The sequence below is a fragment of the Epinephelus lanceolatus genome, chromosome 21 (genome assembly GCF_041903045.1).
Source record: "Epinephelus lanceolatus isolate andai-2023 chromosome 21, ASM4190304v1, whole genome shotgun sequence".
NCBI classification, from domain to species: domain Eukaryota; kingdom Metazoa; phylum Chordata; class Actinopteri; order Perciformes; family Serranidae; genus Epinephelus; species Epinephelus lanceolatus.
In genome coordinates, this window is record NC_135754.1 from 38,744,836 (window position 1) to 38,763,523 (window position 18,688).

Consider the following 18,688-nt stretch of genomic DNA (forward strand, 5'->3'; position numbering starts at 1 on the left):
CTGTTTGTTTAAGACGAGACCTCTGCAGATAATTCTGCTCACAGTAAAATCCTCCTGAACGTCTGGATCAGAAATAGAATGAGCACAAGACTGAAGGAATTCTAACTAGGAGAAGTTTCAGCTGGTTGCAATCTGCAGTCCTCACCACTTGATGCCACTTAATTCCCCTGAACCTTGCACACTGTTATTTAATGTTTCTGTTTAAAAAAACATGACAAAAGCAGTTTTTCCATCAGTCTGGTCACGTTTGCCTCGTCATCTTTCCTCCTAGTAGGACATGGAGCTCTTTTCATGGACACCGCAGGGGAAGTGTTGAAAAAGAAGCAGAAGCATCAGTTGATTGTCCTCTTTTCGTCTCACAGGAGCATCCGCTGCCTGAGAAACATCATCCACTGGAACCTCATCACCGCCTTCATCCTGAGGAACGCCACCTGGTTTATCGTCCAAATGACCATGAGTCCAGAGGTCCACGAAAGTAACGTGGTACGTATCGCGTCATCTTTGATGGACTTGAACTATTTGGACGGACTGACACATGAGATTTACTGACAATAAGGAAAATACAGAATAACACCAGCCTTATTCATCGATCATGACATCCTGCACACACACCTCTGACTTCCTGTCAGCCAGCTAAAAATAATTATCCTTTAATGAAAGAAATGTTTCACCAAAACACATTTGAATACGCACTAGCTGACTTCTGTTCAATGAGGTGAAGAACTCTTCTTTGTTGGTGGCTTCAAGGATGTTTCGTGCTTCAAAAACAGCTGCTGCATTCATTAGCGTCAAATAATAGGTGCGGTGCAAATTTGCTGCAAACACTCAGCACTCAGGAAATAAACACAAAAGCATTTGAAGCAGAAACGAATGAATACAAACTATTCTGGAAGGGCACACAAGTCAAGATTAGCCAATCAGGAAACGGCACATGAATAACAGCACATGAATAAGGTTTCACGTGTTTATTACGTGAGATGTTGAGTTGCCATGAAGCACCTGGAGAGTTTGAATTCTCCTCGGCACAGACTCTACAGGTCTGTTTACTCTGCTGGTGCAGATCCAAAATCTCCTGCATGAGTTCACCTCCTTTAAATAACCCTCGGCATACGACGAGCAAACATGTAGAAGTGTTTCTTTATAACAGTAACTGTTAAACTGAACATTTGATTTTCTAGATTTGGTGCCGTCTGGTCACCGCCTCCTTCAACTATTTCCACTCCACCAACTTCTTCTGGATGTTTGGCGAGGGCTGCTACCTCCACACCGCCATCGTCCTCACCTACTCCACCGACAAGCTGCGCAAGTGGATGTTCATCTGCATTGGCTGGTGTACGTACACTCACTGCTGCACGATTAGCATCACTACAGCTGTTTGAGAAAACCAAGAAATATAAAGACTTAACGGGAACTAGTATGGAACAGGGAAGATTAGCTTAGCTTAGCATAAAGAATGGAAGCAGGGGGTAACAGCTAGCCCGCCTCTGTCCAAAGCTCAAAGATACATCTACCAGCACGTCTAAAGCTCAGTGACATATTAGATATTGTTTGTTTAATCTGTACGTAAACAGAAAGGGACAAAATGAGTTGTGTTCCAGGCTAGCTGTTTCCCCCCATCTTTATGCTAAGCTATGCTAATCACCTCCCAGCTGTAGTTGAATAATTAGCATATGGACATGAGAGTGGTATCAATTGTCTCAGATGTTTAACTATTAATGTCCCAGTCTCAGTCTCAACTTGATTTTTTTGATTTTGATCTTACAAACAGAGCAACTGACTTTGTGAGAATGTTGATACCACTCTTGTGTCTTTACATTAAGTATGGAGCTAGAGTCAGGGGGCAGTTAGCTTAGCTTAGCATAAAGACTGGAAACAGGGAAACAGCTAACCAGGCTCTGTCCAACATTAAAAACACATCTACCAGCACCTCTAAAGCTCAGTTATTAGCACATTATATATTGTTTGTTTCAGCCACTCACAAACAGAAATGTAAAAGGGACAAAATAAATTTTTATGTGCCAGGCTAGCTGGCTTTATGCTAAGCTAAGCTAAGCTAAGCTAAGCTAATCCCCTCATGCCTCTAGCTCAGTACGTAGCGTACAGACGTGAGAGTGGTATCAATGTTCTGATCTTTATATGAGCTAAATAAGTGTATTTTCAAATGTTGAACTGTCAGTTTGAAAACTCCAGTTGTTTGGAGTAAATTTATTCTCTACTTAATTTATAACTGACTGACAGCCTCCAGGAGCTAAGGCCAATACTTCTGGTTGATCCTGGTAGACACAGATACGATAGCTAGATAATGGACCCCAAGATTGTGCCTCTTCATTCAATGGAACATCTCATCTGGCACACGTAGCAGAAAGGTTTCTAGCTTCCAGGTTTCAAAATGATATTTAGTGGGCCACTGTGTGTGAATATGCCTGCTGACTATAGAGACAGAGCGCAACACGCCCTAATCTGAAAGCCACGCCCCCAAAGGGGAAACAAGGCGCACTTTCCCCTCCACTTCTTCGCTCGTTCGCTGTCATTCTGCCTCTGCAGCCGCGCCTTCAAGTCTCCACGTTTGAATTGCTAGCTAGCTAGCTAGCTAAAATTATTAGTTATAGCTTGCAAATAATTAGCTAATAATAAGATGGCAAAGGATTATTTTAGCATGCTAACCCTACCAGAGAGGCAACGGTATATTGCTAAGCTTAAAGGGAAATTTCGGTTTATTTCAACCTGTCTCCTATCGTCCTAAATTTGTTTCAAGTGACTAGTGACGAAAAATAATAGTTAGCATGTTAGCAGTTAGCCTAGATACAGCCGGGCCGCATAGTAGCGTCAGACCTGTTAAAACGTAAGTGAACTGGCAACCTTCAAGTGCAAAGTTAGTCCACTAAACAAGCTTTTTTTCCACAAAGACCGCCTCATATTGTTAGGATAAATGTCAGAGAACATATAGAAAACGACATGTAAACGTGTTGTCTTACCTTACCGGTGTGCTGCCATGTTTGTTTACCATTTAGCTCTGCTTTCCAAAGCGCGGCCGAAATATATCTGGCGAGCTCTAGATAAAGCCCAGCTGGATACTACTCCAGGTGGAGGTGTCTCGTCCTCGGTCACATCCAGACCTTGAAAATAAGGCTGCAACTGGTCCCATTCCTTGCAACAGAGGCATTCCTCTTCTGTGGGCACTGGGGCACAGCATTCACAGGTACACCACCAATCTCCAGAGCTATGCAGCCTTGCAGCAGCCATTCCTCCTCTCTCGTCCTCTACCTGTTGCGCCTCTCTCTCTCTCCTCCTCCGTTCTTCAATTTCACGAAGCTCTTCGTCAGTGTATCCTTCCAGCTGTTGCTGCTTGTTCAGGCACGCTATGAGATCGCTGCTTGTTCTCGCGATATTTCGGCTGCACTTTGGAAAGCAGAGCTAGATGGTAAACAAACATGGCAGCACACCGGTAAGGTAAGACAACACGTTTACATGTCGTTTTCTATATGTGGACTAACTTTGCACTTGAAGGTTGCCCGTTCACTTACGTTTTAATAGGTCTGATGCTACTATGCGCCCCGGCTGTATCTAGGCTAACGGCTAACATGCTAACTATTATTTTTATGTCACTAGTCACTTGAAACAAATTTAGGACGATAGGAGACAGGTTGAAATAAACCGAAATTTCCCTTTAATATTGCTGGTCTACCTCAGTGTCCCTTCTCCTTACCTTGCTCGTCTTGGAAAAAACATGATGTGGAGATTCTTCTTTAAGAAGATGAGCATTTGGATACGCTCAGCAGCCGTCAGCCTGCTCCTGCTATCAGCACACATTGTTGCTGGTAGATTGATACAAGTGCTAGAGCGGACCGCTGGAATGGACTGCTTGAATCGTGGAGCGCTGGGCTCAATTATAACAGAAGTTGCATTCATACTGTCAATGCTTTAGCTTAACATACAGTACAGGCCAAAAGTTTGGACACACCTTCTCATTCAATGCGTTTTCTTTATTTTCATGACTATTTACATTGTAGATTCTCACTGAAGGCATCAAAACTATGAATGAACACATGTGGAGTTATGTACTTAACAAAAAAAGCTGAAATAACTGAAAACATGTTTTATATTCTAGTTTCTTCAAAATAGCCACCCTTTGCTCTGATTACTGCTTTGCACACTCTTGGCATTCTCTCCATGAGCTTCAAGAGGTAGTCACCTGAAATGGTTTCCACTTCACAGGTGTGCCTTATCAGGGTTAATTAGTGGAATTTCTTGCTTTATCAATGGGGTTGGGACCATCAGTTGTGTTGTGCAGAAGTCAGGTTAATACACAGCCGACAGCCCTATTGGACAACTGTTAAAATTCATATTATGGCAAGAACCAATCAGCTAACTAAAGAAAAACGAGTGGCCATCATTACTTTAAGAAATGAAGGTCAGTCAGTCCGGAAAATTGCAAAAACTTTAAATGTGTCCCCAAGTGGAGTCGCAAAAACCATCAAGCGCTACAACGAAACTGGCACACATGAGGACCGACCCAGGAAAGGAAGACCAAGAGTCACCTCTGCTTCTGAGGATAAGTTCATCCGAGTCACCAGCCTCAGAAATGGCAAGTTAACAGCAGCTCAGATCAGAGACCAGATGAATGCCACACAGAGTTCTAGCAGCAGACCCATCTCTAGAACAACTGTTAAGAGGAGACTGCGCCAATCAGGCCTTCATGGTCAAATAGCTGCTAGGAAACCACTGCTAAGGAGAGGCAACAAGCAGAAGAGATTTGTTTGGGCCAAGAAACACGAGGAATGGACATTAGACCAGTGGAAATCTGTGCTTTGGTCTGATGAGTCCAAATTTGAGATCTTTGGTTCCAACCGCCGTGTCTTTGTGAGACGCAGAAAAGGTGAACGGATGGATTCCACATGCCTGGTTCCCACTGTGAAGCATGGAGGAGGAGGTGTGATGGTGTGGGGGTGTTTTGCTGGTGACACTGTTGGGGATTTATTCAAAATTGAAGGCACACTGAACCAGCATGGCTACCACAGCATCCTGCAGCGACATGCCATCCCATCCGGTTTGCGTTTAGTTGGACGATCATTTATTTTTCAACAGGACAATGACCCCAAACACACCTCCAGGCTGTGTAAGGGCTATTTGACCAAGAAGGAGAGTGATGGAGTGCTGCGGCAGATGACCTGGCCTCCACAGTCACCGGACCTGAACCCAATCCAGATGGTTTGGGGTGAGCTGGACCGCAGAGTGAAGGCAAAGGGGCCAACAAGTGCTAAACACCTCTGGGAACTCCTTCAAGACTGTTGGAAAACCATTTCAGGTGACTACCTCTTGAAGCTCATGGAGAGAATGCCAAGAGTGTGCAAAGCAGTAATCAGAGCAAAGGGTGGCTATTTTGAAGAAACTAGAATATAAAACATGTTTTCAGTTATTTCACCTTTTTTTGTTAAGTACATAACTCCACATGTGTTCATTCATAGTTTTGATGCCTTCAGTGAGAATCTACAATGTAAATAGTCATGAAAATAAAGAAAACGCATTGAATGAGAAGGTGTGTCCAAACTTTTGGCCTGTACTGTACATAAATACAGTTAACTGTTACTCTAACAAATACATTTGGAGGGTTTGACAAAGTGTTAGCTGCACACATAGACATACCGAGTGTCAGGATCCCACAGTTTCTTCCCTGTTGAAGCCTCACGTTTTATTGCCTGTATCCACTTTAGTCTTCTATAAGGTTCCGTTTTTCTGTGCGGCAGCTGATAAAAGCTAAGCTCTGGGTTTTTATTGGCCGTGCAGCCCACCACACAGCAACTTTTCGGCATTTGGACTCAACAGGCTGGGGCAAAGTGCGAGGGGAAAGCGGGCCTCTTTCCCCTTTGGGGGCGTGGCTTTCAGATTATGATGCGTTGCGCTCTGTCTCTATATGCCGTAGTGTTTCTCTGCTGGCTCCGCCCACAAGTTCCCCCTGCTCATAGACTATAGATTTTTATGATATCACAGATTTTTAAATCGCAGTCCTCGGCTCGAGGAACATTTTATAAATATTAAACCTCCATGGATCAAAAATTCCAAACAGTAGGAGTCACAATTGACTTTGTTTGCAGTTTAAAGTGTCCTGTCAACAGCTTTACTGACGTGTCTGTTTTATAACAGTGGTCTGTGGGGAAATGATCTTTGGGATGTTTTTTTTTTTCTTCAACACCGCAAGTGGCTGCTGGGAAAAACTGTAAGTAAGGCTGAGCGGAGTTCCTGGGGGCCAGGGTGTAGCCAACAGATATCCAAACTCTTCTGTCTGCCGGTCATTTCAGCTAATCTCTTTAAGAAGACATTTGCATATGAATGCAGACCAGTTTTAAAAAAGCAAATATAAAGCTAACTCGCCGTCGGACAATAGCCAATGGGTTCTGAGACTTTAGTTAAGCCAGCGTGTTCCACCTCTCCACACAGTCTGTTTATCTGCCAATCAAATGTTGCTGGTCAACTAACTGAAACCAAAACACTTTGGATACCGAAATCTTGTCCCGTCGCCTGCCGAATCTGTTACTGCAGATCATTTCTCAACAGAATGAAATAAAGGTCTGATGCAAACTAACTAAAGTAACTGACTTGATGAGAATATCGTTAACACTCTGAGAACAGTATCAGTTTTCTTATTAAACTCTCAGCAGCAACAGTCTCAAAGTGTCTAACTGTCGGGTTCACTGCAGTTAGTTTGGGTCCATTTTACTTCAGTAGAACAAACCGAAGGTCAGACACAAACTCACCAAACAATGGGAGCAGTCGACATGATGGAGATACCAGGATTTGGTGTGACAGCTGGGAAACGTATTGGTGTGGAGTTCACTAACACCCAGTTTCACACTGTCAAACTCAACTATGTGCAGCTGAGATTAGGTGTATTGTGCCATCTGGATTACATTTTCCCCCGGGGCCGCGTGAAGCCTCCGTGTGAAGGGGGAGATGGCAGCACATTTCAGGACTGGCGTGAAAACATAAATAAGATCAAATTTTATTTGCTTCACTTCGCTTTCACTCAGGCTTCAAGAGCAGAGGAATTATTAAAGCAGAGGGGGACGGACAACAGATACAAACAAGACAAACGAGACTTCTCACATAATCTGGGGCCTGTGAGGAAGACTTTCCTTTTAGCTTTAACATTAACACTGATGACAGCATGTTTCTAATCAAGTGGAACGTTTCCAGAGACGTGAGTCTGAGGCTACATGTGTGATGTGGCGGCTGGCAAGGTCTTCATGGTCAAGTAATGGCTGCTCGTCTGCTCTATTATACTCACTGTAAGTCAGTAAATCAGACGATCACTCTGCATTATCATCAAGCAGAGTCCAGCTTTTCACTCATTCACAAAGAAACGCTCAGATGGTGACACGTCTTGGCTTGCATCTGTGGATCACAGCACATAAGCAACAATAGGATGTGACAGAGCTTGGCAGGCACTGGTGAAAGAAAAAAAGACAAGGATTTCATATTGCAGCGTGAAATCCCTCCGGGTGATATTTTATGATCTGAGTAGCAGTGAAAGATGAAAGAAGTCATTTTCCTTTTTCCCCTCACAGGTATACCGTTCCCTATCATTGTGGCATGGGCGATCGGGAAGCTGTACTACGACAATGAGAAGTAAGCCCTTTGTTGTGACTCGTCTGAGATATTCACAGAAACTGAGCCCGCTAACCAAAGGACATGGGCAAAGTCAAACTGTATTGCATTAAGGAGATGAATGTCTATTAATAACCTGCTGTAATCACATTTGCATTGTATAATAATCTTAATTACACATTACCCCTGTGGCCACGGAGTGCTTAGTGCGTGATTGATATAGAGTGGTCTTTTCTTGTACCTTTTAGACAGGTGGAAATGGAGCCAGCATTTTATCAATGCACTGAAAACATCTAATTAAAGCCTTCAGAGCATTATGAAAGGAGCAGCACAGTTATATATTTATCTTATTGTCAACAAGTCCCACACAAAGAAGATAAAATGCAATAGTTATCATTTATGAAACAAATCTCACGTCAGGTCTATAATCTAGCTGAGGTGGGGAATTGTTATCAGACCATATTCTGACTGGCATCTACGTACTTGCAGCCACATATTCATCACCCAAATATGTAAAGTCATCGTATGGACGTGTACGTTGCCTGCTGTTGTGTTTCTGACTCCAGACTGACTGAGGGATGAACGTTTGAGACGTTTCTCAGACAAACCAAAGCATGTTTATATCATTTATCATTAAAACATCATTAAAATGAATAAATAAACCCTTATGATTTAAACACTAGTGGCTGAGGTGATTAGATTTTTACCGATGTCCGGCTCGGACACATGTAGATGTCTTCTTAACGTTTCATGACTCACGTGTGACCTTATTGTAAGAGAGATCAATAAATGATGAGATCAATGTTTCTGCTAACTAGTATTGTGCGCGTATCACAGCGTGATGTATCTTGGTCCTCTGTGTCACAGGCTGTGTTCAGACTGCAGGCTAAAGTGGCCAAAAACTGATTTTTTTGCTCATGTATGATTGTCAGGTTTTTCACAACAGCGTGAACAGCACAGAACACATGAAATCTTTTCTATCCTGATTCGAGCCACTTTCAAATGTGTTCCTAGATCTGACATGGTCTGATTTTTTGCAGTGTGACCTCAGTCTGAACAGTCCTATTGGAACTCATGCAACTGTGACATCACTCACAGATGGTTTGTCTTAATGAGCGTCTTAACGCGAGACTTTTGTGAAGAGGCGCTGACAGATGCAGTTACAAGTAGCTCCGTGACGTCCTGAAATGTTGTTTGAAACCCGTTTCAGTGAAGTGATTCACGTCACGATCCCACAGCTCCTGGCTGTGACTCAACTACCACACACAACTGTGCATAAAAGTAGCAGCCACAAAAAGCCATAATTACAAATTTGGCTCTCTTTCTCCTCATCCTCGTCTTCATCCTTGTTATTATCAGCTTACAATGCTGGCTTCCACTACACATGAAACTATGAATGAAACTGTAAACTCGACAGCGTGCTGCATGTGACATCTTTGTTATAATTCTTCTGAACATGCACGTGAGTTTAAGACCAGTTCACACTGGAATCTGATACTGGACACATCTAAAAAATGATGTGAACAGCCAAACAAAAAACAATCTGGTCTGAGCACTGAAGCTTTCAGTGTGAACGCAGAATTCTACATTGTTGGTTTAGTTCTGCTTCAGTCTCTGTTCACAGTGACTTTTTACAACTGGACGAAGAGGACTAAACATAAAGTTATATACAGACTTATCCCGAGTTCACTGCAAGTGAAAGCACCATGAAACACATGCCCGTGTTTTTGTGAAGCTTTTGGCGCCCATGTTACTCAGTTGAGCTGTTCACACAGGATGTGACACGGCCCAGAGCTCTGCAGGCGCCTCACGATCTGCAGTGATAGTGTCAGCATCTGGTCCATATTTTCCACGAGCCACGAGCAAATCTGGCAAAAAAACACAGTGATAATCTATTTGTTTGTTTGTTTATTAAGGTCCCATTTCGCTTATGCAGAGCAGCAGCTATTCTTCCGGGGGTCTACTCAGTTTCCATGTGACAATACAAAACATCCATGTCACACACACAATACAACAATACATACACAATACAACACAAACTCCGACGCCAGTTCATGTTTACATCTATTCCATCAGCTCATCGATCTACACGAGCACGGGCACGTACGTACGTACCAAGGCCAACACAAACAATTCATTAAAGCTCCTCCATTTTAATCTGTCAGCTTTTAGAAATGTCGTTACAACAAAGATGTTGATACACTTTCAGAACTTATAATTGATGAAGTTTTCTTATTACAAACGGCATAAAGGTTATATTATATATTATACAAATAATCTGATTATTATACAGTACAGGCCAAAAGTTTGGACACACCTTCTCATTCAATGCGTTTTCTTTATTTTCATGACTATTTACATTGTAGATTCTCACTGAAGGCATCAAAACTATGAATGAACACATGTGGAGTTATGTACTTAACAAAAAAAGGTGAAATAACTGAAAACATGTTTTATATTCTAGTTTCTTCAAAATAGCCACCCTTTGCTCTGATTACTGCTTTGCACACTCTTGGCATTCTCTCCATGAGCTTCAAGAGGTAGTCACCTGAAATGGTTTCCACTTCACAGGTGTGCCTTATCAGGGTTAATTAGTGGAATTTCTTGCTTTATCAATGGGGTTGGGACCATCAGTTGTGTTGTGCAGAAGTCAGGTTAATACACAGCCGACAGCCCTATTGGACAACTGTTAAAATTCATATTATGGCAAGAACCAATCAGCTAAGTAAAGAAAAACCAGTGGCCATCATTACTTTAAGAAATGAAGGTCAGTCAGTCCGGAAAATTGCAAAAACTTTAAATGTGTCCCCAAGTGGAGTCGCAAAAACCATCAAGCGCTACAACGAAATTGGCACACATGAGGATCGACCCAGGAAAGGAAGACCAAGAGTCACCTCTGCTTCTGAGGATAAGTTCATCCGAGTCACCAGCCTCAGAAATGGCAAGTTAACAGCAGCTCAGATCAGAGACCAGATGAATGCCACACAGAGTTCTAGCAGCAGACCCATCTCTAGAACAACTGTTAAGAGGAGACTGCGCCAATCAGGCCTTCATGGTCAAATAGCTGCTAGGAAACCACTGCTAAGGAGAGGCAACAAGCAGAAGAGATTTGTTTGGGCCAAGAAACACAAGGAATGGACATTAGACCAGTGGAAATCTGTGCTTTGGTCTGATGAGTCCAAATTTGAGATCTTTGGTTCCAAGCGCCGTGTCTTTGTGAGACGCAGAAAAGGTGAACGGATGGATTCCACATGCCTGGTTCCCACTGTGAAGCATGGAGGAGGAGGTGTGATGGTGTGGGGGTGTTTTGCTGGTGACACTGTTGGGGATTTATTCAAAATTGAAGGCACACTGAACCAGCATGGCTACCACAGCATCCTGCAGCGACATGCCATCCCATCCGGTTTGCGTTTAGTTGGACGATCATTTATTTTTCAACAGGACAATGACCCCAAACACACCTCCAGGCTGTGTAAGGGCTATTTGACCAAGAAGGAGAGTGATGGAGTGCTGCGGCAGATGACCTGGCCTCCACAGTCACCGGACCTGAACCCAATCCAGATGGTTTGGGGTGAGCTGGACCGCAGAGTGAAGGCAAAGGGGCCAACAAGTGCTAAACACCTCTGGGAACTCCTTCAAGACTGTTGGAAAACCATTTCAGGTGACTACCTCTTGAAGCTCATGGAGAGAATGCCAAGAGTGTGCAAAGCAGTAATCAGAGCAAAGGGTGGCTATTTTGAAGAAACTAGAATATAAAACATGTTTTCAGTTATTTCACCTTTTTTTGTTAAGTACATAACTCCACATGTGTTCATTCATAGTTTTGATGCCTTCAGTGAGAATCTACAATGTAAATAGTCATGAAAATAAAGAAAACGCATTGAATGAGAAGGTGTGTCCAAACTTTTGGCCTGTACTGTGCATGATAGAATATGCATCAGATGTTTCCACTTATTTGTCAGTTGTGTCTAAATAGAGTGACAAAGACAAGAGGACGCAGACACACAGACACAGACACAGACACACACACACACACACACACACACACACACACACACACACAGACAGAGCTCAATGTGTGATTAGATGATGTGAACAACCAGGCGGCTGCAAGACAATATCATATGTGTGTATCAAATGACATATTAGGGCGCTTCCACAGACGGTGTGAACGTGGCGGATCAGGTAACGTGGTGATTGGACAGTTTTGGCGATTATTACCTGCATCATCAGGACCAAAGTGGGGAACTTAAATCTCAGTGACATAAGTTTGATATTTCTGATTTGGTGTCACAAAGCACTCAAGAAGAAATAACTGATAATTAGCATTATTAGCATTTTTAGGCTGCAGATCGATTGCATGTGATGAATAATGAGCAACAGGCAGAGACAGTAATGATGCACGGCTCATTACCGTGGGATCGCTGTCACACAGGCTTTAATGAGCTTAATGAACTAACAATGTACACAGAGTCGGATACAAGCACAGCAGATTTAACAGCTTTTTAATCAGAGAAAATACTCAGGCTTATGTGTTACCACGGTTACCAACTGTTTTACATACACTGGTTGTTCCCTCTTGAACCCTCTGGAGCAGATTTCACTGTCAGCAGATGGATTTATTAGTTTAGGTTTGAGATGATGCTAAAATCATGTCTGCTGTCAAAAAATCCTGTGGTTGGTTTGTTTGCTTTCACATCAGAAACAAACTGCATCAGAGTCCACTTGGAAGCAGACCGCACCCACATTGATTCAGTTGTTTGTAAGTGCTGTGACGTACAGTAAGCAACTGGACCTGAGTTTCTTGAAGAAGTTTTGTGTGTCTTCCAAGAGGCGTCTTCACTTCTGAACTGAAGACGCCTCTAGAAACTCAAGCAAGTCCAGTTGTCTACGATATAGCACTTATGATTACCACCTACGACCTGGTCTCTTTGGTCTGAACTGGGCTTAAGAAAAATCAGAACACCATCCTCTGATTGACTTTCGAGTGAATAAATCAACAGGGCAGTGAGATATTTAAGCTGATGATTCAAATTCATATTTCAACAAGTATTAGGTAAAATATATTTTCTTTTTTCTTGCTTTTCAGTGCCTGACTTTTATTGTTTCAAGATTGAGACATTACTTGAGTCTCAAGTCTCTTTTTATACTGGCTCATCTCTTCATTGTTTAAAGACAATAAGGTTTAAAGTCACTTCAAATGGAAACAACCTGATCATGAATATGACATGTTTCCACAGTGTGGTCTCTCAGCTGAAGTTTGAATTTAAAAGAATTTCTCTCCTGTTGCCAAAACTTTCCTGAACGTTCTATAATTAATATTTTGGGTAAATTACAGGCTGGTAAACACATGTTGAAGCTCCTGAGCACAAATTACTGAAATTGGAGGGGTTTTTTTTCTTTATATAAACCATTGAGTGACAGAATGAATCCATCGGCCTGATAGAAGTAAACATGACTCCTGTTTTGGTTTCAGGTGCTGGTTTGGGAAGCGAGCCGGCGTCTACACAGACTATATCTACCAAGGTCCCATGATTCTTGTCTTAGTGGTAAGAGTCTTTTTTCTTTTTGTCCTGCAGCATTTTACAACACCCACTGATGCAATTAGTCTTCATAATGTCTTTTAAATACCTGACAGGCGTGAAATGTTGGAAACCGCAACACATTCTTCATGTTCGCAGTGATAAATGTGAAGTTCTGACAATTTACACACCGAGCGTAACGTTTAAATCTCTGCAGCTCGGCACGCTGTAAGAAATGTGGGACTCCTTCTGGAAAACAAGAATCAAATCCAAGTCACTCCAAGTCCAGTCTTGTTTGAACTTATTAGGAATTATCTGTCTGTTCTGTCCTCGCCCTCAGGGGACGTTTTCAGGCTTTCATTATTTCATCAGGTGCTCACTGTTCTGAACCTGTGTGCTGTCACTCTCGTCTGCAGATGAACTTTAAAATACTGCTGAGGCAATATAACTGAGCCACCTGCAGCACCTCTGCTTCATCCTTCAGAGCACAGTTCTGTTATTGTGACTCTTCTTCACTCTGCTAACAGTCCATGAGAAGCCAGACACTCAGCCCTCCAGCAGGGCTCGTGTTGAATGATTCTGCAGATTTTGTGGATTGTCTGGGGACTCAGCTCGGCTCCATGAACAAGATTTAGTCATCCTTCGTCTGGGCTACAGTAACTCCCTCCTGGCTGCGCTTCAAAATACTCTTCTTAGTATTCTACTGGTGGAAAGGACATTTACTCCAGCTCTGTACCTAAATGCAATTGTGAGGTGCGTGTACCTCCACCCCACAATATTCATTTTACTGCACTGCATTTATTTCAAAGCTTCAGTCACACTGTAGATTCAGATGATCAGTTTAAAATATAGTTAACAAATAAATGGTTATGTGTTAGTATAGGTTAGGTTATGCCACATCTTTAAGTTAACCACCTGGAAAACACAAGGTTGGACACTGGGTGCTGCTCTTATGCCTACTCTGCTCCAACTTTCAAGGGCACGGAGGCAATTTGTGTGTGAGGTTGTTAAGCAACAAAAACCTGGGTGCAGAGCTGATCTTCTTCCAGGCGTTGTTTTGTAAATGTGTGTTGTCCCTGAGACAGACGTAAAGCTCAAGCAGCCCTGCACTAAAATGATTAACTTCCCCGTATTTATCGCAGACCGATATTTACACAAGAAGGGACGGATATCTGTCGGCTGTGTTGAACTCTCTGTAGCCCTTTTTAAACAGGAGTTGTGCAAATTTGCAGGAAAGCCCAATCAGTGTTTTTTCAGCATTGGCAGTATAAAAACAAAATCGGGGAGTGCAGCAAAATGCCGCCTACCTACTTTTGTTTATACAGAATGTGCCTTTTTCGGGGCAATGGGGGGCGTGAGCAAGTAACAAAACGTGTAGCTCAGCGTGTGACGTAAACAGTGACGTGGGAGGGAAGCCGCGGCTGGTCAGTCCTTCGGCGATTCTCTCGTAAGTCGGCCCGTTCTTCACCGTCCCCGTCATCTGACGGTTAATGGCCTCTTCGTTTGCGAGGACAAGGAGGGCGCGCAATTCCTTGTCTCCCCAGTTGCTCATCTTTACAGTGTCTGTCAGGTTTGTGTTTCCCTCTTGCTACTAGCTGCTCGCTAATTCCTGCTATCAGCTGTTTCCTGTTTATCCACCACCAGTGGCTCGCACGTGCGGCGTCATCAACAGCTCCTCCTGTTGCAGAAGGCCGCCTCGGTCTGTTTAAACCTAAAGGGTTCCACCAATATGTCTACCCTACGAGGAGGAAAATTGGGCACCTTGGATCAACTCGCCAATCCGGCTCTGTGTGTCTAAACGCTCTCAGCTTGCCGGCAAAACGGCCCAACATTCACTGAAAATCTGGCAGTGTAAAAGGGGCTTCAATCTCAGGGCGCAGCTGTCGCACCCTAAAAAATAGGCACTCAGGAAAGTGTGCGCGACGAGACATCATCGCTCTGGTGTTTGAGCGCGCCTGCCATGTGAATACATTGAAAACAGTGAATTTGAGGACGAAAAAAATGTGGCATGTGCAGAGTCCCTGAGCAGCAGAGCAGGATAAAATCAAATAATCAGCTGCAGCATTAAAGTAATGCTTAAACATCACTGTATTAATAATTAATAATGGCAAGAAAACTGAACTGAAGCCGACATAAGAGGTGTCCTAAATGACCTCCATTTTGAGCTCAACTCCTGACAAACAGCCTGTTTCTCTTTATAACTGTCGCTGGCTTTGAAAGCGTCACAATGAACAAGGAGCGGCGGATTGATGAAGTTAATATGAGGAATTATGTTCACAATACCTTCAACCTCAGTGAGGTGTCAGCTGGATGAAAGCAGAGCACCACGGAGCTGTTGGCCATATTGTATGTTACTCCCATTAAATATCACAATATGAAATGTGTGTTGTCTGATTAGAAAGAACATTAGAAATGTAGGCAGACAGTAAACTGGCTGTTCACCCATCTTTTAAGTGCGTATACGTCTCCAGTCTGATCTCCAGCAAACAGCTGGAGTAGTGCGTATGTAATGGATTCAGTGTGGACAGAAAGCTCAGACGCTTGTTTGCTGTTGGGACATGGCGTCATTATGTTCCACTCAGGAGCAGTAACACACACGGTGCTATAAATACGTTTGGGTTTGATACAACAGGTGAGTTTATGTGCAGGAGGAAGTACGAACACACATGATACTAATATACTCAATAAACAGTATAATGTCATTCTGAAATGAGCCATTCACTTTTACATTGAGCACCTTGATGCAAACACGTCTGTAGTTGTACTTTGAATGCAGCACTGTGGTATTGCTTCTTTTATTCTTCCTCCACTGTCCTCGCTCTCTGATCACTGTCTCCCCCACTGTGGTGATCTGACCGTCAGTTTGGACTCGTGTCTCCCTGCTGGGACTCCAGTGGTGGAATGACCTTCCCGTCCTCTTCAGAAACGGCCTGTTCTCTTATCTTCTCTCTGTGCAGTTGAAAAGAGAGCTCTCCACTTTATGTTTCAGCCTGTCCCGCCTGACTCTCCCCTGAAGCACACGTCTGCCTCCTTCAATATCTCCGCTACTACTTTCTCTGAAAATCTTTTGCTTACAATGGCAGCTTCTCTTCGGCTTTTATCTCTGTGCCGAGCGCTTGATCCTGCAGGATCATCGTCAGGTCACCAGAATATTTGTGGTATCTCCTGTCCGGCTGCTGTGGCTGTGAACTCTACATGCCTTTTACCGTCCCTGGCTTTTAATGTCAGCAATAATATGATGCACTGTGATGAGGGATAAATACAGGATGTTATTAAAAATGTTAACATAAGCTGTAATGCAGGGGGTCAGCGAGGGGCGGTGGAATGGATGGTTCTTGAAAGATCGCCATGCATCTGTTGAGGCCAAGGTCAGGTCAGCTGGCCCTGGAAAGTATTCCTGCAGCTATTTTTGCTCCTACGTTACATCATTCACACCTACTGTACCGCATGAGCTGCTGATTTTGTCATTCATCACACTGAATGGGAAAAAATATCTCAAGGACCACTTCAGATAACCAAGAGCAGTTGTATCACTAAAGCTGGTGTTACTTTAGAGTTTCTTACTGTCAACAAGCTTCCTGTGTAGATACTGTATAAACAGCTCATTCCAAGGTGAAGGAAAATGCAACGATTCTTATTTTCAGGTGAATTATACACTTAAGAAAACACACTCCACACATTAAAGTCCAGTTGCTGGTACGTCCCCCTAAGTCGTTCACACAGGACCTTTACCAGTGGCTGAAATGTTCCACTCACACTTTCAGTCAAACCCACATTTTCTGTCCTGCTGCCACAAACAGTGGCTGAAGACATAATTAAATCTTTGACTTGTAAGCACTGGTGGACTCAGCTCCCCATGTTTGAGAAACACACAGCAGCAGTGCCTCTTTGGGCCCCTACGCTAGATAAAACATGATAAAGTGCCCTCTGGGGCGTCTTTTGTATTAACAATCAACAATCCTTGCTCTGTTCTTTTCCTTCCCCTGCTGTGTGAGAAACACCGTCTGAGTGGCAACTTCAAGTTGATGTTTGGCAACATCAGTTGGGCAGCTCATTTCACCGTGTTAAGTTCAACACATGGATATATCCTGAGCTCCTCAGCCTGCTCGTCCTTTCAGATTTCACCAGCGGTCCATCATGTTTGTGTGCCCTGAAACCTGTTTGTATATGCTACCAAGCAGTGTTGCCAACCCTTGTCTAATGTAAGGGGCTAACACTGACTTCAAAAGTTGTATGTATATTGTATGTATATGTAGAATGAGAAGGTGTGTGGACACTCTACTAAATAAATGAGTAAAGAGACCGAGAAACAATTATCAGATTTATCTGAAGAAAAAACAAATAGTAATGCAAATAATAATAGCAGAATGCACAGTACCAGTACAAACAACTCACAGTAAATGATACCAATATGTACAGTATCAGTACAAACAACAGTAGACACAGTGGAATTATACCAATATGCACATGTAAACAGTCCCCATTCTAGAATAAATGCTACCGTGTGGAAACCATGCGGCCGGTTGGAGCTCAAATTGAATGGGAAACAAAGTCCAGTGTTCACTTAGCTGGGCGTAACTTAGCTGGGCGATGTCCGTGGATAGCTGCCTCCATGAGAAGAGAACAGAAGGGAGGGAGGGGGGTATCACTGTCTGGGGGCTGCCGTAGAATGGCAACCAGGACGTCAGCCGACCAACACTCGCTACCCGCTCCCTGGTTGCGGCGATTTGCGATGCTGGCCAGCTAGGAATGAACTAGCAGCCAGTACAGTACAGTCCTCTCTGGTCTAGCTAACATTTAGCCGTGTTACTTACTGATCCATTAGAAAGAAAGCTAGCTGGACATGGGTTTTGAAGCCTCTTTGGTCAAGGAGCTCCCTCCATCTCTTGAACGCCTGACTGAGGTTTACTCTTGTTTTTCCTCTTCTTTTATCACTCTCCTTTTTGCTCTTCTTTGCCTCCTCACACAGAGGAGCTCCTTTTCTTTTGCTAGGCCGTTTTTCACTTGTCTCCAAACTTTGTCCGTCTGCCATTGTGCTTGTGACTCAACTATCTCATGCCCAACTCCTCATAAGGACCAGCTCCAGTCCCGGATTGGCTGACCGACCAATTTCGCAATACATGACATGTTTCCTGCTGTAAAGAAGATTTTTTCCGCGAAATTTTGGCACCAGTGGCAGAAGCTTATTGCACAGCCACTAAAAGTAACCTATGTAAACGCTGATGGTCTGATTTTACTGTGGACACTACCCTGTGCAACTCACATTATTTTCATCATGATATATTTAGGAAAAGATGCTGTCTGTTGCCTCTTTAAAGAATCTCCTACAAAACATTTGAATGCAATGAGAGTGTACTCACGCTTCGATGTAACCATCGGAGCTCACTGCAGCTGAACTCTCACAGTGCGGTGAGCAGCGTCTCCTCTACTCCTGCCTGCCCCTAACTTCCTGTGCAGTGCTGCTGTGCAGAAGAGGAGGGGAGGGACTCGAGGAGCCGTGGACTGCGATTACTCCAAGCAGCATGTGTGTGAATGAATAGAATATGACTATAGAATATATTTCT

General features: G+C 43.4%; 1 protein-coding gene across 2 annotated transcripts in view; it reads left to right on the top strand.

Moving 5' to 3' along the window:
* LOC117246796 (corticotropin-releasing factor receptor 1-like) overlaps positions 1 to 18,688 on the top strand; it is a 99,827-nt gene that overhangs the window by 66,766 nt on the left and 14,373 nt on the right. For both annotated transcript variants that reach the window (XM_033610770.2, XM_033610771.2), the window contains exons 7-10: positions 363 to 483; positions 1,179 to 1,332; positions 7,563 to 7,623; positions 13,079 to 13,151. In XM_033610770.2, the coding sequence (XP_033466661.1) occupies positions 363 to 483; positions 1,179 to 1,332; positions 7,563 to 7,623; positions 13,079 to 13,151 (409 nt within the window). The remainder of the gene's footprint in view (positions 1 to 362; positions 484 to 1,178; positions 1,333 to 7,562; positions 7,624 to 13,078; positions 13,152 to 18,688) is intronic.